This window comes from Crinia signifera, chromosome 1 (genome assembly GCF_055691185.1).
Source record: "Crinia signifera chromosome 1, ASM5569118v1, whole genome shotgun sequence".
Taxonomy (NCBI): Eukaryota; Metazoa; Chordata; class Amphibia; order Anura; family Myobatrachidae; genus Crinia; species Crinia signifera.
Window position 1 is genome coordinate 61,898,826 of NC_139217.1, and position 23,490 is coordinate 61,922,315.

Genomic DNA, 23,490 nt, shown 5'->3' on the forward strand with positions numbered 1-23,490 from the left:
TTAAAGGAAGGGTTAAATTCCGCCAGTACCTTCCCAGTAAGAGGGCAAGGTATGGCATAAAAATGTATAAGTTGTGTGAAAGCACCTCAGGGTACACCCACAGGTTTAGGGTATATGAAGGGAAGGATTCAAGAATTGAACCGCCAGAATGCCCCCCCTCCCTCGTAGGTGTTAGTGGAAAAATTGTCTGGGATTTAGTGCACCCCTTCCTGGATAAAGGTTATCACCTCTATGTGGATAACTTTTACACCAGCATCCCCCTGTTTAAGGCCCTTGGTTCAAGAGGTACAGCAGCTTGCGGTACTGTGCGCAAGAACCAAAGAGGCCTCCCAAAAACGCACATTGCCCAAGTAATGAGAAGGGGTGAAAGCAGGGGAATATGCACCGAAAATATGTTGTTGGTCAAATATAAGGACAAGAGGGATGTCCTTATACTGACAACAATTCACGGAGACAGTACCACCTCCGTCCCTGTACGAGGTACCAGTACCCACACCTCAAAACCTAATTGTATCCTGGATTACAATAGGTACATGGGCGGAGTGGATCTTTCAGATCAGGTACTGAAGCCGTACAGTGCCCTGCGGAAAACAAAAATCTGGTACAAGAAGCTGGCCGTGTATATCATCCAGATGGCACTGTATAACGCTTACGTGCTATTCCGTTCTACCGGCCAGAGGGGGACATTTATGCACTTTCAAGAGGAAGTCATAAAGGGCCTAATATTTGGGAACCAGCAGGCTGAGGGCCCCAGTACTTCTAGTACTGGCCCCCGTATTGTACCAGGGCAGCATTTTCCTGATGAAATCCCCTCCACTGGAAAAAAGGGCAGGACACAAAAAAGGTGCAAAGTTTGCTATAAAAAGGGAATAAGAAAGCAAACTATTTTCCAGTGTGACACTTGCCCCGACAAACCCGGCCTATGTATAAAGGAGTGTTTTAAAATATACCACACATCTATGGATTATTAGGTTCATAATTTCACCGTGCTTCGGGGGTCTTGCTAATGCCACATACCACCCACCATTCATTCCACCATAATCTGAGCCGCAAAATCCAAAAATCACTCCTTCCCTTCTGAGTCCTGCCATGCACCCAACTGGTATTTTTTGGTCACATGTGAGGCATTGCCGTACTCGGGAGAAATTGGGGCACAGATTTTGGGGTGCTTTTTCTCCTTCATACCTTCTGAAAATGAAAAATTTTGAGCCAGAACTGCATTTTTGTGTAAAAAAATGTAATTTTTCATTTTCACTGCCCACTTGTATCAAAATTGGTGAAACCCCTGGGGGTTTGAAATGTACACTATACCCCTAGATGAATTCCCTGAGGGGTGTAGTTTGCAAAATGGGGTCACTTGTGGGGGGGTTCCACTGTATTGGTGCAACATAGCACCCACCATTCATTCCACCAGAATCTGTGCTGCAAAATCCAAAAATCACTCCTTCCGTTCTGAGTCCTGCCATGCACCCAACTGGTATTTTTTGGTCACATGTGAGGCATTGCCGTACTCGGGAGAAATTGGGGCACAGATTTTGGGGTGCTTTTTCTCCTTCATACCTTCTGAAAATGAAAAATTTTGAGCCAGAACTGCATTTTTGTGTAAAAAAATGTAATTTTTCATTTTCACTGCCCACTTGTATCAAAATTGGTGAAACCCCTGGGGGTTTGAAATGTACACTATACCCCTAGATGAATTCCCTGAGGGGTGTAGTTTGCAAAATGGGGTCACTTGTGGGGGGGTTCCACTGTATTGGTGCTTTGGGGGTCTTGCTAATGCGACATAGCACCCACCATCATTCCACCAGAATTTGTGCTGCAAAATCCAAATATCACTCCTTCCCTTCTGAGTCCTGCAACTTTTTGGTCACACATGAGGCATTGCCGTACTCGGGAGAAATTGGGGCACAGATTTTGGGGTGCTTTTTCTCCTTCATACCTTCTGAAAATGAAAAATTTTGAGCCAGAACTGCATTTTTGTGTAAAAAAATGTAATTTTTCATTTTCACTGCCCACTTGTATCAAAATTGGTGAAACCCCTGGGGGTTTGAAATGTACACTATACCCCTAGATGAATTCCCTGAGGGGTGTAGTTTGCAAAATGGGGTCACTTGTGGGGGGGTTCCACTGTATTGGTGCAACATAGCACCCACCATTCATTCCACCAGAATCTGTGCTGCAAAATCCAAAAATCACTCCTTCCGTTCTGAGTCCTGCCATGCACCCAACTGGTATTTTTTGGTCACATGTGAGGCATTGCCGTACTCGGGAGAAATTGGGGCACAGATTTTGGGGTGCTTTTTCTCCTTCATACCTTCTGAAAATGAAAAATTTTGAGCCAGAACTGCATTTTTGTGTAAAAAAATGTAATTTTTCATTTTCACTGCCCACTTGTATCAAAATTGGTGAAACCCCTGGGGGTTTGAAATGTACACTATACCCCTAGATGAATTCCCTGAGGGGTGTAGTTTGCAAAATGGGGTCACTTGTGGGGGGGTTCCACTGTATTGGTGCAACATAGCACCCACCATTCATTCCACCAGAATCTGTGCTGCAAAATCCAAAAATCACTCCTTCCGTTCTGAGTCCTGCCATGCACCCAACTGGTATTTTTTGGTCACATGTGAGGCATTGCCGTACTCGGGAGAAATTGGGGCACAGATTTTGGGGTGCTTTTTCTCCTTCATACCTTCTGAAAATGAAAAATTTTGAGCCAGAACTGCATTTTTGTGTAAAAAAATGTAATTTTTCATTTTCACTGCCCACTTGTATCAAAATTGGTGAAACCCCTGGGGGTTTGAAATGTACACTATACCCCTAGATGAATTCCCTGAGGGGTGTAGTTTGCAAAATGGGGTCACTTGTGGGGGTGTTCCACTGTATTGGTGCTTTGGGGGTCTTGCTAATGCGACATAGCACCCACCAAAATTCCACCAGAATCTGAGCTGCAAAATCCAAAAATCACTCCTTCCCTTCTGAGTCCTGCCATGCACCCAACTGGTATTTTTTGGTCACATGTGAGGCATTGCCGTACTCGGGAGAAATTGGGGCACAGATTTTGGGGTGCTTTTTCTCCTTCATACCTTCTGAAAATGAAAAATTTTGAGCCAGAACTGCATTTTTGTGTAAAAAATGTAATTTTTCATTTTCACTGCCCACTTGTATCAAAATTGGTGAAACCCCTGGGGGTTTGAAATGTACACTATACCCCTAGATGAATTCCCTGAGGGGTGTAGTTTGCAAAATGGGGTCACTTGTGCGGGGGTTCCACTGTATTGGTGCTTGGGGGTCTTGCTAATGCGACATAGCACCCACCAAAATTCCACCAGAATCTGAGCCGCAAAATCCAAAAATCACTCCTTCCGTTCTGAGTCCTGCCATGCACCCAACTGGTATTTTTTGGTCACATGTGAGGCATTGCCGTACTCGGGAGAAATTGGGGCACAGATTTTGGGGTGCTTTTTCTCCTTCATACCTTCTGAAAATGAAAAATTTTGAGCCAGAACTGCATTTTTGTGTAAAAAAATGTAATTTTTCATTTTCACTGCCCACTTGTATCAAAATTGGTGAAACCCCTGGGGGTTTGAAATGTACACTATACCCCTAGATGAATTCCCTGAGGGGTGTAGTTTGCAAAATGGGGTCACTTGTGGGGGGGTTCCACTGTATTGGTGCTTTGGGGGTCTTGCTAATGCGACATAGCACCCACCAAAATTCCACCAGAATCTGAGCTGCAAAATCCAAAAATCACTCCTTCCCTTCTGAGTCCTGCCATGCACCCAACTGGTATTTTTTGGTCACATGTGAGGCATTGCCGTACTCGGGAGAAATTGGGGCACAGATTTTGGGGTGCTTTTTCTCCTTCATACCTTCTGAAAATGAAAAATTTTGAGCCAGAACTGCATTTTTGTGTAAAAAAATGTAATTTTTCATTTTCACTGCCCACTTGTATCAAAATTGGTGAAACCCCTGGGGGTTTGAAATGTACACTATACCCCTAGATGAATTCCCTGAGGGGTGTAGTTTGCAAAATGGGGTCACTTGTGGGGGGTTCCACTGTATTGGTGCTTGGGGGGTCTTGCTAATGCGACATAGCACCCACCAAAATTCCACCAGAATCTGAGCCGCAAAATCCAAAAATCACTCCTTCCGTTCTGAGTCCTGCCATGCACCCAACTGGTATTTTTTGGTCACATGTGAGGCATTGCCGTACTCGGGAGAAATTGGGGCACATATTTTGGGGTGCTTTTTCTCCTTCATACCTTCTGAAAATGAAAAATTTTGAGCCAGAACTGCATTTTTGTGTAAAAAAATGTAATTTTTCATTTTCACTACCCACTTGTATCAAAATTGGTGAAACCCCTGGGGGTTTGAAATGTACACTATACCCCTAGATGAATTCCCTGAGGGGTGTACTTTGCAAAATGGGGTGACTTGTGGGGGGGTTCCACTGTATTGGTGCAACATAGCACCCACCATTCATTCCACCAGAATCTGTGCTGCAAAATCCAAAAATCACTCCTTCCCTTCTGAGTCCTGCCATGCACCCAACTGGTATTTTTTGGTCACATGTGAGGCATTGCCGTACTCGGGAGAAATTGGGGCACAGATTTTGGGGTGCTTTTTCTCCTTCATACCTTCTGAAAATGACAAATTTGGAGCCAGAACTGCATTTTTGTGTAAAAAATGTAATTTTTCATTTTCACTGCCCACTTGTATCAAAATTGGTGAAACCCCTGGGGGTTTGAAATGTACACTATACCCCTAGATGAATTCCCTGAGGGGTGTAGTTTGCAAAATGGGGTCACTTGTGGGGGGGTTCCTAACTTTTAGCATCTTATGGTGCCTAGAAACCTACATGGTGCCTAAAAAATAATCTCATAAAAAGGAGGCTCCAAAATCAAGTAGGTGCTCCTTCTATTATGAAGCCTGTGGTTTGGTCACCGTGCACACTAGGGCCACATATAGGATATTTATGAAAACAAAAGAATTGGGGGAATCAATTTTCAGTCACATTTCTCTAGTAAAATGTACTGTGTTCCTTAGAAAAATGTATTCAAATTGCAAATCTGCAAAAAAAAAAGAAATTTTGAAATTTCACCTACACTTTGTTTTAATTCCTGTGAAACACCTAAAGGGTTAACAAACTTCCAAAATGCTGTTTTGAATACTGTGAGGGGTGCAGTTTTTGAAATGGCATCATTTATGGGGGTGTCTCACATACAAGTCCCTCAAAGTCACATCAGAACTGAACTGGTCCCTAAAAAAATCAGTGCTTGAAATTTTCTTGAAAATTTGAGAATTTGCTATTCATATTGTAAGCCTCCTAGTGTCCCAAAAAATTAAAAGGAAGTTGAAATAATGATGTCAACATAAAGTAGACATATGGTCTTTGTTAGTTATTAACTATTTTGAGTGGTATGATTATTTGTCTCACAAGCAGAAAATTTAACATTTTGCAAATTGCTAAATTTTCCATTTTTTTACGACATTTTGGTATTTTTCACAAAAAAACACAGACTGCATCGACCCAAATTTACCACTAACTTGAAGTACAATGTGTCACGAAAAAACAATCTCAAAATCACTGGGATAAGTAAAAGCAAAAAAAAGTTATCCCCACTTAAGTGAGACATGTCAGATTTGAAAAAAAGGGCTCTGTCAGGAACGCAAAAACTGGCTCTGTCAGGAAGGGGTTAATATACTGACCCCTAAAAGTCCTGGAGTGACTGCTGGCTCTGCAGACAGAAATCATTGGGAAAAGGGTGCAGTGCCCATTTTGCTGGTGATTTGCACAAGTGCAGTATCGGTATTCCTGGGACAATGTTCCTGGAGCACAGAAGTGGGTGTGGATCATTAAAACTTTAAAGTGGTCCTATTGAAAGAGAAACGCGTCAGGAGCTGCAGGCCAGCCACTTTGCCCTTGCCATCCTTTGCACAGCACATTTGCACTTTGCCATCCAGACCAGTCACCTTGTGAGATTCATCTATCCTTCATTATCAGTGGGACTCTGGATACTTCTAAACATCACCCAGGAGGATGCAGCTGCTATGCTTTCCTAAAGTGGATCAATTCCCCTGGAGGACATTGGGTCTTATTCTGGTTCACTCCTTATGGTAAATTCCTTCTTAGATGGACAAAAACCATGTGCACTGCAGGGGGGGGGGGCAGATGTAAAATGTGCAAAGAGAATTAGATTTGGGTGAGTTATTTGGTTTTTGTGCGGGAAAATACTGGCTGCTTTATTTTTACACTGTAATATAGATCTCACTTTGAAGTAAAACCCCACCCAAATCTAATTCTCTATGTACAAGTAACATCTGCCCCACCTGCAGTGCACGTGGTTTTGTCCACCTAAGATGGAATTTGACAGAAGGAGTAAACCAGAATAAGGCCCCATTGTTTGGTAAATATACCATTTATATCAGAGACCCATCATAGGATGTTATCCAGATATGGCCACAAGTTTGTTTTCTTAATTTTGGTGAAGCTTTTTAAAGATGGAGTCTCCTTATGTCCATACTATTGTGATAAGCCCCTTTCTGTTCCGATCTGTTTCTGGTTCATAAGCCACAGTACTATCTCTGGTTAGATCAGAATAGCAAATAGAAAGAGGGGTAGAACCATTCTAGTATGAAGGAGAAAGGGTAACAGAAACCATTGGCCTTTTTTATTTGTTAATCAGCCCCATAATATATTGCTGGCAAAAAGCTTGGGTCTTAGGAAAATGGGCACCCAAACAGATGTAACTTCAGCAGAGAATTAGATTTGGGTGGGGTTTTGCTTCACAGTGAGATCTATATTGCAGTGTAAAAATAAAGCAGCCAGTATTTACCCTGCACAGAAACAAAATAACTCATCCAATTCTAAAACTCTCTGCACAAGTTACATCTGCCCCACCAGCAGTGCACGTGGTTTTGTCCATTTGAGAAGGAATTTGTCTTTGCGAGTGAACCAGAATAATAGCCAGTGTCAGAACATATTGGGCCTGATACATTTGTTCACATACGCAGCCGATGGAAGATCATCTGAGGCACACAAGTTATTACACACTTATTTATGCCAGTCACATTCGTCCATTCTTTGCATTATAAAACTTCTGAAACCTTGTAAAAGAAGAAAGGTCATACACTTCCTCTGTGCTTTTTAATGATCAGGCAAATTTAGTCTAGGGCACAGGTTCTCAAAGTCGGTCCTCAGGACCCCACACAGTGCATGTTTTGCAGGTCTCCTCACAGAATAAAGTGAAATAATTGGCTCCACCTGTGGAGCTTTTAAAATGTGTCAGTCAGTAATGAGTGCACCTGTCGGGTGACCTGGAAAATGTGAACTGTGTGGGGTCCTGAGGACCGAGTTTGAGAACCACTAGCAACATAAAGTTGATTGCCAAACCAGGATACACACGGAACATCAACGGAGGTTGGAATAGTGGGATTCTGAATACCAACACCGGTATTTCGATGGGTGACGGGATTCAGGTACAGTATTCTTACCTTCTCCCTGCTCTCTTAACCCTCCTTACCCGCAGCCTAACCCTTACCCCCATATCCTGCCACCTAAACCCAACCCTCCCTGTCTGCAGCCCAACCCTAACTGTCACCCCCTTTCCCTATTTCCACTGTTCCCCAGACCTAACCCTAACTTTCCCCACACAGCTAGGTTTTGCATTCTGTCAGTCGGGATTTTGGTGCCAGCATCCTCATTGATGTTGAGATTCAGGCGGGTGTGGTATAGGGGTCCGACAGTAATTAGCCCGACGTCGGTATCCCGACTGGCCAGACCCAGACAGCATGGTGAGCGCAACTAAGCCCCTGGCGGGCTCGCTACGCGAGCCACCTATTCTATTCTCCCTCTATGGGGGTCGTGGACCCCCACGAGGGAAAATATCCAGTGGCCGTCGGGAACCCGGCTGTCGGTGTTTTGAAAGTCGGTATCCCGACGTCGGGTAAATTCCTGTCAGGATCTCGACGTCTGTAAATGCTTGTGCGGTAACTTTTCCCAGACCGATTACCCGGGGATTTGGACTGGTGAATATTGATCAATCTAAGCGCTTGAACTGACTAACCACCAGTTCTGATACTACAGCTGGTAATTAGTACCTTTTTGCATCCTGTTCTCCGGAAACCACTGTTTTTAAAAGGATTTATTGTATTGTGTGTTTTATGTATGTAATTAAAACTGGCTTCACCATTATAAGCCTTTTTTTCTCTTCACATACATTGGATTACTCTACCCTCTGGGGGATCCTGAGTTGAATGAATATGAGGATTTAATGGAACCCCTTGTATTTGCATCTCTTATCACCTCTACATCACTTTATTGATTGCATTTACTTCACCTGTCCTAGGCTCCGTTGAACGTTATATACTGTACTTGGTTTTGCATAAATGCCTGTGCGGCACCCAATTCCGGCGCCACTCTCTTACGGTAGTTGGGATGCCAGAGTCAGTACTGTAGCCAACAGAAAGCAGGGTTCTTGGTTTGTAAGACTAAATTGCATTTAACATTAGACGGACCAGATTATTTCCATTTGGGAATTCATCATACAATAATAGAGCCACTACTCTGTGTGCAATAATAAAGTTTATGTACTGTGACACAAGTCATACAAAAATAGACATGTTTTTTACTTATTTGCAGTCCATGAGTTACCTCTTCTTAACATGACAGAACGTGATCACCAGCCTAAGCTGCAATAACACTATGTGACTACCAGCCAAATCATAGCTAAAAAGGTGAAATGAACAATACTGTGCAATATAATAACTCCCCAAATATAAAAAAAAAAAAAAAAAAAAAACGTGAAAACTGAAAAAGTATTTACAAATAATGTTAAAGCACAGCAATCATTAAGGGGCGATTCCATTTTCTGCAAGGTTCCGTAGTAGGGTCATCTATTAGGTGTTGTATAGGGAACTTTTATAGCAGATTTATTAAGCCTGGTAAAGAGATAAAATGGCCGGTGAATTATCACCTTCCGCTTTAGCACCAATCAGCTGTGTTTGAAAAAATAGTTTGGTGCTGATTGGTGGTAAAGTGGAAGGTGATAACGCACCAACCAATCAACATCTTACTGTGATTTTCCAAACACTGCTGATTGGTGAAAAAGCGGAAGGTGATAACACAATAGCCAATCAGCAGTGTTTGAAAAATCACAGTTAGATTGTGTTATAAACATTCTACTTTATCACCAGTCAGCTGTATTTGAAAAATGACAATTAGATGTTGATTGGCTGGTGCATTATCACCACTTTACCAAGCTTAATACATCTGCTCCATTGAGCGATAAAATATGCTTCACTGGTGATCATACCCCCTCCAGCTATTTATTTATGGTTACCTTAAACACACAGGGCTTCTAAGAACTAGATCCTTGTTGTTAATTGAATCGCCCCCCTTTAAAATTTAAAAAATAGCTTGCAATTAAAATAATAATGCTAATAATTAAAAAAAACAAGGGCAGATGTACTAACCTTGAAGTGTAACAGAGTGGAGCCTTACAAACTACCAGCCAATCGGCTCCTGTCATTTTCCAAGCACAGCCTGTAAAGTGACAATAAGCAGCTGATTGGCTGGGAATGTATCTTTTCAGTATACCTCCCCTTATTTTCTATCCATACATATATATAGGTCACTTAAGAAAAGGTACAATGTGAATTCTGGGACCTTACATTGGTGAGCTCCAGCGAATCATGGCTAAATTCTGCACATTTTATAGGGAAACTATACAAAAAGTACAATACATCGTCTTATCACCTACATTTAAGCATGTCAATCCTGTCCATGCCTTGACATCAGGTAATTACTATGGTACTTCTATAGCAAAAGCAGATTTTCCTATCCGTGCATTCTTCGATGCCACAGCAGCATTTGGTTGGGTTTATATAATGGGACGTGTCCGTAAAACACAGCAGCAGTGAAATATTTGCGTTTTCAGAGTTTTTTTCTTTATACAATATGTAAAAGTAATAAAAAAATAATTAAAACAAATGCACCTACAGTGCATCACAGCATGAAGAACGCATTAAAAAAAAAATGGAGCGCTTGGACTAGAGATCCAGTTATCCAAACTCTGTGGTCTAAAACCTTTTAAAATAAAATTCCTTTCTAAAACCATTGCTTTCCTTGCTATGCGGATATAAAATATTATGGAATTCATAAATGAAGAAAAAAAAAAAGATATAGGAATGAACAGAAAATGCCTGCAAGAGTGTGACATCACAAAGGCTTCAGAATGAAAATCCACTGCGAGCGGGTTCCTTCCCGACAGACTGTCCTCCTTGTGTGCAGTTCCTGGTGGGGCTCAATGAGTGAACGGATACGGAAAGAAATTGCCCGAACATAATTCTAATCGGAGTCCTGAGTAGTATTTAAAAAGTGTTCATTCGGTTCCTTTGTTTTGTGTACAGAGTTCACTGTGGACTCTAATCTGTTTTTTCAGTTCTTCGATCGTGTTTAGCAAGGCTTCCCTTTCCAGCTCAAACATACGGACAGACTGCTTTAATTTCGCCTCGTTAGTCTGTAAATTCTCTACTGTTGATTCTAGAATTTGGATCCTTCCTTTAGATACCTAAAAATCGGAAGGGAGAAAAAAAATATCTAGGATTAAGTAGCAATAGTTTCATCCAAAATATATACAGAAACTTTATGAATGGGCAGCATGATGGCACAGTGGCTAGCGTAGTTGTGTCACCAAGCTATGACCTTGGATCAAAGTTCTGATCAGGGCACTATCTATGTTGCATCTGTATGCTATGGGAATACTGGAGCAAGACTGTTCTAGTCCAAAGGTTACCTGGCATCTGATGAAATGGATACCAATGTGTGTCTGTATGTTAGAGTATTTAGAGTGTAAGCTCTACTGGCTCAGAGACTGGATGTCAGTGCTGCTTAGTCTGCTGCAGCTATGGCATGATAGAAGGTTAAACTTACTGTGTCTTGAATATTCCTATTGTTCACATTGCACAAAGCAAACACAGAACTAGGGGCCTTATTTTGGTTCATTCTTTCTGACAAAATCCTTCTTAGATGGACAAAACCATGTGCACTGCAGGTGGGGCAGGTGTTACTTGTGCAGAGAGAATTAGATTTGGGTGGGGTTTTACCTCAAAGTGAGATCTATATTGCAGTGTAAAAATAAAGCAGTCAGTATTTTCCCTGCACAGAAACAAAATTACTCACCCAAATCTAATTCTCTCTGCACATGTTACATCTGCCCCACCTGCAGTGCACATGGTTTTGTCCATCTAAGAAGGATTTTGTCAGAAAGAATGAACCAAAATAAGGCCCTAGGTGCAGAGAGCTTTTACAGGGCTGTAACCAAAGGCTGTGGCATAGGTTTGCACCTTTATGTATGTGGGTTGCACTTACAAAACATTGCAGGTCCACAGATTTTGTGGTTCCTTAAAAGACAAACTAAGACTTCATGGAGATTATAAAGTGGAGTCTGCAGGCAGAAGTGCAGTGTGACATCACTACACCTACGAGCCAGTCAACCTACACAGCGCCTTTCTACACAACAAGGCTAAAAGGCTGTCATTCGCCATCTGTTTGCCTCATTAGAGAGGGTGTGGTACAGGGGTCCGATTTAGGATCCCGACAGTCATTAGCCCGACATCGCCGGACCCAGACAGCATGGTGAGCGCAACTAAGCCCCTTGCGGGCTCGCTGCGCTCGCAACGCTGCGGGCACGGTGGCTCGCTACGCTCGCCACCTATTCTATTCTCCCTCTATGGGGGTCATGGACCCCCACGAGGGAAAATAGCCAACGGCTCTCGGGAACCCGGCTCTCGGTGTTTTGACAGTCGGGATCCCGACGTCGGGTAAATGCCTGTCGGGACCCTGTCTGGCACCCCATTAGAGAGGCAGCATCATGGCTTCCTGCTGTAGGGAGTGACCGAGCATAATCAGGGCTCCCACAAGCCCTCGTTTACCATTGCAGTACGCCTTTACCACGTTCCCATCATTTAGTCTACAGATTAGCTAAAGCTAAAGTGGGTAGTGGTTGCAGCAAGTCCACCATGTTTCTGAAGCATTCTTCAGGACCAGTTCTCTACATGTGACATCCCTACTCACATGATTTCCATCTGTGGAAGCAGGTGGGATAATTACTGACCCAGCAACATAGACTAACACACCTGCATGATTACAGCAATCCACAGAATATGATCTGTTGGTGCTACTGGAGGACTGAAGTTGGGAACCCCTGGTCCAGAGCTTGGAGCTCAATTCCTACTAGTTCATTCTTTGCATGGAGCTGGGGTCTTGACCCATGTTCAAATGGGTGTTCACTGCAGGCTTCAGTTTACAAATACCAGGCAAACACATACTGGCAGGTTAACTGGCTTCAAGGTGCCCATACACTAGCGCAACGTCTCCGAAGGAAGAAGTCGCCCGCGATCCCTCTTGAACCACCTGGGAAACTTCCAGACTGCAGGACTACATACAATACACTGTATGCCAGGGCTGGGCAACACCGGCCCTCCAGATGTTGATGAACTACACATCCCAGCATGCCTTGCATCAGTTTCAGCATGGCCGCATAGCAAAACGAATGCAAAGCATCCTGGGATGTGTAGTTCATCAACATCTGGAGGGCCGGTGTTGCCCAGCCCTGCTGTATGCAGTCCTTCTGCATAGGATGCATCACATCTGATCCCAGCCAAGCCTGTTGGAGTCTCGGCGATGCAATATATCTATCGTGCAGCCCGTGTGGTCTTCAGGCTTTGATGTGAAGGCGAGATCGCATCGTATCGGACTAAATGTCAAACACATGCGATTTTGACATTTTTCATCTGATTCCATCGAGAAATCGCATGAAAAAAAAAAAGAGACCAATCACCATGGAATTGCCCTAGTGCAGGGGTCCTCAAACTATTTTGCTCTGGGACCTCATCAGACAATAAAAATAATTACAGGACCCCAGCAAGTTACTGCAGAAGGCCCTCACATCACATGTGTAGTCAGTAGACAGCACTTACATGGCAGCAGTGTGGAGCCACAAAATGATGGGAGGAGTCTAAAATAACAGACAATTCAACAGATTTTTTAGACTTCTTGAATCACTGACTGAGATTAGAAAAGTCATCAGCCTGATGGTCACGACATGGAGTCGCGACCCCATGCTGAGAAGGTCGGACCCACTTTGGGGTCAGGACTCACAGTTTGAGAACCACTGCCCGGTATGGTAAAGGAAATAGGAGGACAAATGTGATTCAATAAATATTTTCTGTAAAGTTCTGATAAATAGGTTGGTCATAGTTGCAGACAAAAAAAAAGAACCCAGGAGGTAGCAAATGGCACGTACAGAGAAGCGGTGACCGGGGAATGGTGTGGTGGCGTCTCACTCCTCCTCCTCGCTCAATAAAGGGATTTTTGTAAGAACTTACCGTTCGAATCCCTTTCTCTGATATGGTCCTGGTGACACAGCTCAACACTGGGATGTAGGAGGGTCCGAAGGAGCCAGGCACCTATCCTAAAGTTTTAGAGGGTAGGCTCCTCCCCTACTGCATCCCTGGACTCTTCAGTTCATCTTTCAAAGCCACTGGAATACATTAACTCAGTACAAACGCCTGCACATATTATATGCACATTTTATAACAGAAAACTGTTAACTTTTAACCATTTTAACATGAACATCATGAAACTTCTGGCATACTTACTGAGCGTAAGGGAGGGATCGCTGTGTCACCAGGACCATATCAGAGAAAGGGATTCGAACGGTAAGTTCTTACAAAAATCCCTTTTTCTCTTTCAATGGTCCTGGTGACACAGCTCAACACTGGGACGTTCCAGAGCCGGTCCTTTGGGAGGGTACGCTCAGGTCTGCAGCTCTCAGCACTGCTCGCCCGAATGATGCGTCCTCCGACGCGAACTCATGGAATCTATAGAATTTGGCAAATGTGTGAACAGATGACCAAGTGGCAGCTCTGCAAACCTGCTCAGCTGTGGCCCCATGTCGAACCGCCCAAGAGGTGGCAACTGACCTGGTGGTATGCGCATTTATTTTGGCCGGTACTGGTCTACCCACTTTGGTGTATGCAAAGGCTATCACAGACCGCAACCACCTAGCAATAGTCTGCTTAGATGCAGGCCAACCAATTTTGTGTACGTCGTACAATACCAACAATGTGTCAGTCTTCCTGACACTCTTCACTCTGTCCACATATATGCGTAAGGCACGCACAACATCCAAAGTTCTCAACTTGTCCCTTTTCTTAGAACCCTCTGGGGGTTGAAACACAGGTAGAACTATCTCCTGATTTAAATGGAAGGTAGATACCACCTTCGGTAAAAACTGAGGCACTGTTCTTAAAACAGCCCTGTCATCATGAAAAATTAAGAAGGGAGATTTACATGACAAAGCTCCCAATTCTGACACTCTTTTAGCAGATGCTACTGCTAACAAAAACACTAGCTTCCACGTGAGAAACTTAAAGTCAGCCGACCTTAAAGGTTCAAAAGGTGCCTTTTGAAGGCATTCCAAAACCAGTGATAGATCCCAAGGTGCTACTGGTTGCTTATATGGAGGTTTCAACCTGGATACTCCTTGTAAAAAGGTTTGAATTTCCGGCAAAATGGCTATCTTTTTCTGGAAATAGATGGACAAGGCCGAAATCTGCACCTTCAGTGACTGAAGGCTTAGGCCCGATGAAAAACCATCTTGTAAGAATTCCATCATTCTTGATAGCTTAAAATGAGATGTATGAGCCTTTCTTCTCTCACACCATCGAATGTAAGTCTTCCAGACTCTATAATAATTTGCCGAAGATACAGCTTTTCTGGCTTTTATCATAGTCTGTACTACTGCCTCAGAAAACCCTTTTCTTTTCAAAATGGTGGTTTCAATAGCCAGGCCGTCAAAATCAATCGATCTGAATCCAGGTGATTGAATGGGCCTTGTCTTAGAAGGTCTGGTCTCAGAGATAGACGCCATGAGTCCACAGACAGCCTCTGAAGCCTCGAGTACCAGGATCTCCTTGGCCAATCCGGGGCCACTAAGATCACTGGAACCTTCTGCCCCTGTATTTTCTTCAGAAGTCTCGGTAACATTGGTACTGGTGGGAATGCATAAAGGAGATCTCCCTGCCAGTGAATAGTCATGGCATCCACTGCCTCCGCTAGTGGATCCCTTGTTCTGGCATAGAACCTGGGCACTTGACAGTTGATCCTGGATGCCATCAGGTCCACATCCGGAGTTCCCCACATCGAAGTGATTTGGTGAAACACCTGAGGGTGTAAGCTCCATTCCCCTTCCTTGAGCTCCTCCCTGCTCAGGAAGTCGGCTTCTATATTCTCTATTCCTGGGATGAATATAGCCGATACAGCTGGAACATTCTGTTCCGCCCATAGGAGGATTCTGGACACCTCCCACATGGCCAATTTGCTGCGTGTACCTCCCTGGTGATTCAGATACGCCACAGCTGTGGCATTGTCGGTCTGAATCCTCAAAGGGAGGTTCTGTAACCTGTCTCCCGCCAAGGAAATGACTTTCCAGACAGCTCTCAGCTCCAAGATGTTTATTGGTAACGCTGATTCCTCTGCCGTCCACAGGCCCTGAAGCCTGAGATCCAGGACTATAGCCCCCCAGCCCCTGAGACTGGCGTCGGTAGTTACTATCAACCAGTCCCAGGTCTGTAATGACCGACCCCACTGAAGGGAATCTACTTCTGTCCACCATTTCAAGGATTCTCGGGTGTCCGAAGACAGCACTATCATCTCGGATTTCATGGTCAAAGTGTCTCCTGACCAAGCTGACAAAATGTTCCATTGGAACCTCCGAGAGTGGAACCTGGCAAATTGAAGCGTCTCGAATGACGCCACCATCTTCCCCAGGAGCTTGAGGCACCTCCATACTGAAATGCTCTGAGCCCTGAGAATCTCCTGGACTAGGGTGACCAGATCCCTGGCCTTTACCTCCGGGAGGAATACCCGATGAAGATGGGTGTCCAGTATGACTCCCAAGAATTGGAGCCTTTGTGACGGTACCAACTGAGATTTTTGCAAATTTAAAATCCAGCCGTGAGCCTGCAAAAAACTGATGGCCTCTGCCAAGTGACTCTGCAGCATGGCTGCTGACTCTGCTTTGAACAGGAGATCGTCCAAATAGGGTATTACTGTGATTCCCCTGAGCCTCAGCACCGCCGCCATTACTGACATTATCTTTGTGAATACCCTTGGCGCGGTTGCTAGCCCAAAGGGTAACGCCCGGAATTGTAAATGCAGGTCTCCTATGGCAAACCTCAACAAGGTCTGATGCTCCGGGTGTATAGGAACGTGCAAATATGCGTCCTGGACATCCATGGACGCCAAAAATTCTCCCTGGTCCAGACTCAGAAGTACTGACCGTAGAGACTCCATTTTGAAATGGTCTACCCATAAATGAACATTTAGAGACTTCAAATTTAGTATTGGTCTGAAAGACCCGTCTGGTTTGGGCACCAGGAACAGCGTGGAGTAAAAGCCTTTCTTCCACTCTGTCTTGGGGACTAGTGTCACCACCCCTTTTTCCAAAAGGGAGTGCGCTGCTCTCACAAGAGCTGTACGCAGCCGTGCCTCCTTTGGTAAGGATGTGGGAATGAACCTCTTCGGAGGTGGCCCTCTGAAAGGGATTTTGTAACCCTGTGTTATGATGTCTAGCACCCAGGCATCCTGGTCTAGGGAAGCCCAAGCGTCCCTGAAGAGTGTGAGACGCCCGCCCACTTTTGTCACTGTCGGGCAAAGCCCCTGACAGTCATGCAGAGGGTTTATCCTCTCCTTTATTGGCAGGCTTCTTGTGAAAAGAGCCAAATTTTGACTTTTGTGTCTTGCCTCTAGAGGGCTGAAACCTTCCCCTGAAAGACTGTCCTCGAAAGGACGCACCACCTCTAGGGGAGGGCCGAAAGGACGGCTTAAAAGCAGAAAATCTGGACGTCTGCTTTGCTGAGGAGGCCGGCAGGAATGTACTTTTGCCGCCTGTGGCCTGTTTTATAATCTCCTCTAATTCGGTACCAAAGAGTACCTTTCCTTTGAAGGCTAATGTTTCCAGAGCCTTCTTGGACTCATTGTCTGCTTCCCAGGCTTTAAGCCAAAGCACTCTCCTGGCATTAATGGAGACTGTGGACACTCGGGTTGCCATTTTAATAGCTTCCTCCTCTGCTTCAACTGCATATTCTGCTGCTGCCTTAATCTTTTCTGCAAGCAGTAATGCACCCGGGTCAGCCTGCAGCATGGTGCATAATTCACCAGCCCACTCTATCATGGCCTTAGAAACCCAGGCTGAAGCAATAAGGGGTCGTAAGGTAAACCCCACCCCTTCAAAGATAGCCTTGAGGTTTCCCTCCAGCTTTTTATCCACAGAATCTTTAAAAGCTGCACCGCCCTGTACTGGTAATACAGTAGCCTTGGACAAACGTGCCACTGAAGCGTCCACAACTGGGACCCTTTCCCAGAGCTCCGCATGAGACTCTGGCATGGGGTACAGATTTAGGAATCGTTTTGGCATCTGAAGCCTCTTATCAGGAGTTTTCCAAGCCCCTTCTAACAATTCCTGTAACCCCTCATCTGAAGGAAAAGTAACAGCCTCCTTTCGCTGTCGCTTAAAAACACCTTTAACAGGAGTCTTATCCTCCACAGTCAGCTTTAAAGCCTGCTTCACAGCTACAATGAGATCCTCTATACCAGCAGCAGAGTTCTCTTCCAAATCATCACCCTGATCCCAGGGGATGTCAGTATACTCTCCTTCCTCTTCATCTACCACAGTAGTTAAAGCATAAGACCTTCTAGGGGTCCCTGCCACATCATCCATTTTGTCCAGCATTTCACTGAACCTGTTAATCCCCTTTTGCAGTATCCTGCATCACCTGGATAAGTGCAGGATCTGCCTGGGTAAGAGGCAAGGAGCCAGACGACTGCTGAGATGATGGCATAGGTCTCTGTGATTCTACCAGCCCATCACTCTGCCTGTCCAAAAGCTGCACCAAAGCGTTTACTGACCTGCCTAGGGCCCTGGCCCACGCAGGTTCCATATGCTCTGCCCTATGGGGATCACTGCCCATGGGTCTCACATCAGCGCAAGTAATACATAAGCCCCCCTTGGCCATCTGCTCAGGGACAAACTTTTGTGTGCAAACATTGCACGCGCTCAGTGCATTAAGGGCTCCCTCCCCCAAAACCGCAGCCTGATGCTCAGACATGATGCAAGTGATAAATGTATATCTATCAGTATACACAGTGCAAACAATGTACAAGCGTTTATACAGAGGCAATGCACCCAATCACTTATCTGTCTGTTGGTTTCAACTGCGGGGAAGCGATGCCCAGGAAATCCAAGTCACTCTGCCAGGATCAGTAAGCCAGCTCAGCTCCGCTGCAAGCGTTCTGAAAGGCGCCAAAGTCAGAGTGAAGGAAGAGACCACAGGTCCCTTCTGCTGCGGGGTCCGTGACCTTTTGGCGCCAACCACCCCCAGCAAGCCGCTCCTTAGGTAGGATTTCCTAGTTCCAGTGTCTCCCCCTCAAATGGGGATCACTTGGAACATGCCTGTCACAACGCTGCTGTCCTCTCATCTAGGAGCTCAGCGTGTAAGCTCCGCATAAAATGGCCGCCGCCATCACGGAGCGCCTGTCCCCCATGATCCCCACCTAAACGTGGAGCCGGTTTCAGGGTACTCCGGAGCCCAGGCAGCCTTTTAGAAAAGGCTATAAGCGCTGCACAGGGGGACCAGACAGTGTCTCCCTTGTGCACAGTGAGCTGACAGGACGCGCTTCTGTCAGCTCCTGCTGCGCAAGCAGTGTGAGGATTCACTATGAGAATCCTCACACTGTGCCTACCTAGCTAGGGTAAAATGTTAATAAAATAATAAAAATCCCCTAACTACTCTAATTCTTCGGCTGCTCCTGCAGCCCTTTAGAATAGCACCCACTCCAGTGGGCACCTAACACGAACTGAAGAGTCCAGGGATGCAGTAGGGGAGGAGCCTACCCTCTAAAACTTTAGGATAGGTGCCTGGCTCCTTCGGACCCTCCTACATCCCAGTGTTGAGCTGTGTCACCAGGACCATTGAAAGAGAAACTGCAATTTGCGGCATTGAGCAGTATGGGGCAGAGTTACGATGACCATGTCCACCTTGAAATCACATGGACCACTCACCCCTTCATTTGGGTAGTAAGAAAGTTTGGAAGGCTAACCTACTGTATGCTCTGGGGAGCCCGGAAAAGTTACTCAAAATGCAAGAATCTCCCAGACATTCCTGGGAGATTAGGCATGTATGAAGCTGGTGTTGGAAGTGATAATAAAATCTCCATCTTGAAGCAATTCAACCTTCTAAAAAAAAAATCTTCATTGGCCTCAGAGACTTCGTGATGCAGCTTTTTTCATACAATTCTTCCCTTACAATTTTTAAACAAATGCTTTTCAGCCTCTTAGAACAGCAATGGGCGTACATTGTTCACACAAAAATGGCAACAAAAAAAATTAAACCCATTTTTTTTCTAAACTTGAAACCTTTGTACTGCAAAGCCGTAACATGGTACAGTGGGTGGTTACACATTAAGTGAAAACATCTACGTGTAAATAATGCAATAACAAACAAGATTCCGCAGAAAATTGCAGATTTTAACTGAACTGTTACATTTGTACCCGGCACTATTTACATACCTGCAACTCCTCCAACAGGTCAAAGTTCTGTTTGCGCAACGTATTATTTGTCTTTTCTAACTTGTGTATTCTCTGATTGTCGCTGAGGGGAGAAGAATCGATCAGTTCATCTTGAAGTACATGGTATTCCACCTCGTAATCCTGCAGCTGCTTGGAAATGTCCATTTCAAACACCTACAAAAACAAAAGTAGAATTTTGTTTCACTGATCAGGGAACGGGGTCCTCCATAAGCTCATCATCAGGATTTCCTCATCACTAGGGCCCCAACCTAAAAAAAACCAAAGCACAATACGGTACCCATGAAGAGTTCAGACTATTGATGATGATGATAACTACTACACTAAATAAAACAAAATAAAAGTGTTCATCAATATTAAAATTACACAGCTTAATTATAACCTCCAACTTGCAGAAAGGCCCATTTTGTGGGCCGAAATAACAAGTCCCTCATAAAGTCTTCCTCCAATGAGAATGGAGAAGACCAAATTGACCACAACTTGCACCAAACACCAGGCTCTTTGTCCAACTGGCACCCAAATTACATAAATGGATCAGTAAACTCACAGCCGTGACTCCTCCTCTTCTAGCGACCATTAACAACTGGCAAATGGCTAAAACAAGTAATGGCGTATCTCACAATAAAGCCCACAATTTCATTCAGACTTGGTGTTTTTCTAACTACGCGTGGTTTGGTTTACTACTAGTACCCATTCTGTCCTGAAAACGTAACCATGTCTCAGTGTTGTCTATATGCGGCCATTATCTGCTCTTAGAACATTGGTTATCACTCTTCTTGTGTGTGCTGCCTTTCTTTGTAAAACAATAAAGAGTATAAACCCCCAATACCCTACTGCCTAATAACTCTGGCGCAGACCACCATCCCAGGAAACCACACACCATAGGTCTCTGTCTCACCACAGGTCTGGATAAAAGTAAAAGGTTCCTTAGATTACCTGGTTTATTGTCTTCTCCATCTGGACCAGTCCCAGGTTTGGAAGCGTATTTTTTATAAATTCTACAATGGACTCAAGATTTTCTTGTTGCAATATTAAGGGCTTGTGACTGCCCAGCAAGCTCAAAGCCACTTTAAATATTACTTCTGATCCCTGAAGGTAAATCATGTCTACAAGAAAGAAAATAAATAATACACAAAAATTAAAACATAAGTGTTATAGTAGCAATGCAAATAAAGAACGAGAATCCTATAGCAAAATGACATCACTGGTAATGGGAACACCGCCCCCTCCCCCTCAACCGGATGGTTTCCACTCTGCATGCCTTTCTTTACTCCTCTTCAGCTCAATGTGATTGGCTATAAGATGATCTTTCCAATCAATCTGGTTGGAACGAAAATCTGGTAATGTATCTGAGCAAATGAGAATTGACCATTTGCTCCCAAACTCTGGAAAACAGACAAATAAAATAAATATATTCAGACAAAAATCAAATAAACAGACATTTTTGACCATTTTTTCCAGGTTTTGGGAGCAAACAACACATTTTCTCCCCAAAACACACACAGGTTCAATGATGCCGGTGTTATTTTGGCCATCGCGGCCATGTTTTTGCTGAAAATGGGTTAGCTTCAAGGATTTTGCTTCGCCTGAGGCAGGTAAAACTAAATCCCTGATAAGCTATGGCACAAAACGGCTTATCGGGGTTAATTGGCTAACCCCAGGTGAGACAATAACCTGCGATCAATGATCGTGTGTAACTGGATAATACCAGTGGTGTAACAATAGTGAGGCAGACCCTGTGGTGGCTTGGGGGAGCCAGCGCAACAACAAAAGATGCGCTGCTGAAGGGACACCAGATGCGGAGGAAGTGCCCGCATCCCTGGCTCCTCCCCCTACACCCAGTGACTGCTTCTCTATCAAAATGGCACTACTGGGGGGGGGGTATTCTCTATGTAAATGCCACTATTAGAGGGTATTCTCTGTGCAAATAGCACTACTGGGGGGCATTCTCTATGTAACAGAATGACTCAAACACATTTACAGAGCAGGGAAATTTGATGCACTTCAAGATCACTTTGCTAATTGGAACCATATTTATCAGCATTATTATTTCCTTATCCAACTACATCTGGAGTTACCCGTGGATTTTAAAAGCACAATTTTATCAACAGTGCAAGTGTAGCTTTATTGTATCAGTCGCCTCCGTACATATGTTGGCCACACCTAGCTCTAGCTAATTATCCAGCAAGGCATTTATTTGTTGCGTGTATTCGATATTAGTAATGTGACTGTCACATTTTCCTCTGCAATTAGTGTCTGTCCGTCGGCTGATGTGAGAACTGGGTTAAGTCTGTTTTCTCTTTTAAAAGTTGCCCTGGAATTATACCATCCCTAAACTCTGAATGACCTCTGTGTGCGAGGATTTCCGCAAGCTCCGGGGGCTAGTCAGCGTTGGTAAATGCTTGCTAGTATCTGATTGCATACAGATTTGCTCTATCACAATCACAACATTGTTCCCAGCTGATCTGTCCCTTCCTGAGGTTCACGATGCAGCTGTATTCATCCGTATAGCGATGTACAAGTGCAGGATCCTGTCCCAGCTGTGACACATCCTGCTACAGTATACGTGCTGCACCTCCTCTCTACTTTACAGATCCCACAGCCAGGGAGTGCCGCGATGTAGGTACAGAGGATCAGGTTGTACATACCTATAAGGTCATACAGCCAGTGTGATCTATTATTAGCCACTGTATGAGAACACACAAACACACAGCATTATGTAAGCACAATAAAATCTACATTACTTTTTAGTACTATCATATTCCACAGTTTTCTACATCAAATAAATTATTTAGCGATGGGGGGGGGGGGGGGGGGACTGTGACATTGCTGGATGGGCATCCCCTCTAGACCCCGCAATGGCTGCACCCTTTACAGTGTTTTAATTCTGCCATAATATGGTCTGTCCAAAATGTGGGCAAGTATCCCTATGCACCCGACCACCACAGGTACCTAGACCTAGGGGGATATGTACTAACCAACGGTGGCTCCAGAGTTGGGGCTGTAGCACAGTTCCATATTCAAATAGGGAAGGCACACCCGCTGCCACCAACTGCCATTCCAAACTGACTCACTGGCAGTTGGTGTTGCTCCCTTATTTGAATCCGTGCTGCAGCCCCACCTCTGGATCCGCCACTTGTTACTAACTAAGCCAGTGATGACTAATCTTGACACTCCAGATGTTGTGGATCTACACATCCCAGCATGCCCTGCATCAGTTTTAGCATGACCAAATAGTAAAACTGTAGAAGGGCATGCTGGGATGTGTAGTTCAACAGCTGTAGTGTCAAGGTAAGCCATCACTGAAATAAGCCTTGAAGAGAGATAAAGTAAAGAGATAAAAGTACCACATAATCAGCTCCTACCTGCCATGTTATGCTGGGTTTGAAAAATGAGTTAGGGCAGTGGTTCCCAAACTGTGTGCCGTGGCTCCCTGGGGTGCCTCGGGACACTTGCAGGGGTGCCTCGGGTTGGTCGTCCAGGACCATTCAAATTATTTATGATCAATTATTTATGGACAAAACCAGTGCTGGTGGCTGCCAATCATACATATGTGTACAATCAAAAGCAAATCCTGTCCTTTACCACATAATTGAACCTAAGATTCACATATAAACACAATCTACTTCATTTTATATATATATTTTTGGGCCTAGGGGTGCCCTGGAAAAATTCTGGTACTCTAGGGTGCCGTGATTCTAAAAAGATTGGGAACCCCTGAGTTAGGGGCTCTGTACTAAGACTTGGAGAGAGGATGTGGAGAGAAATAAAGTACCAGCCAATCATCTCAGGGCAGTTTTTTTTATTACAGCCTGTAAAACGATAGTTAGGATCTGAT

General features: G+C 44.4%; 1 protein-coding gene across 8 annotated transcripts in view; it reads right to left on the bottom strand.

The window, feature by feature from the left end:
• Nucleotides 1-8,565: 8,565 nt before the first annotated feature.
• Nucleotides 8,566-23,490, bottom strand: part of TBC1D1 (TBC1 domain family member 1) — a 160,328-nt gene continuing 145,403 nt past the window's right edge. For all 8 annotated transcript variants that reach the window (XM_083158523.1, XM_083158483.1, XM_083158492.1 and 5 more), the window contains 3 exons: nucleotides 20,589-20,758; nucleotides 19,635-19,808; nucleotides 8,566-10,571 (listed from right to left, as the gene is read on the bottom strand). In XM_083158523.1, coding sequence (XP_083014649.1) covers nucleotides 10,383-10,571; nucleotides 19,635-19,808; nucleotides 20,589-20,758 — 533 coding nt within the window. In that variant the 3' untranslated portion in view covers nucleotides 8,566-10,382. The remainder of the gene's footprint in view (nucleotides 10,572-19,634; nucleotides 19,809-20,588; nucleotides 20,759-23,490) is intronic.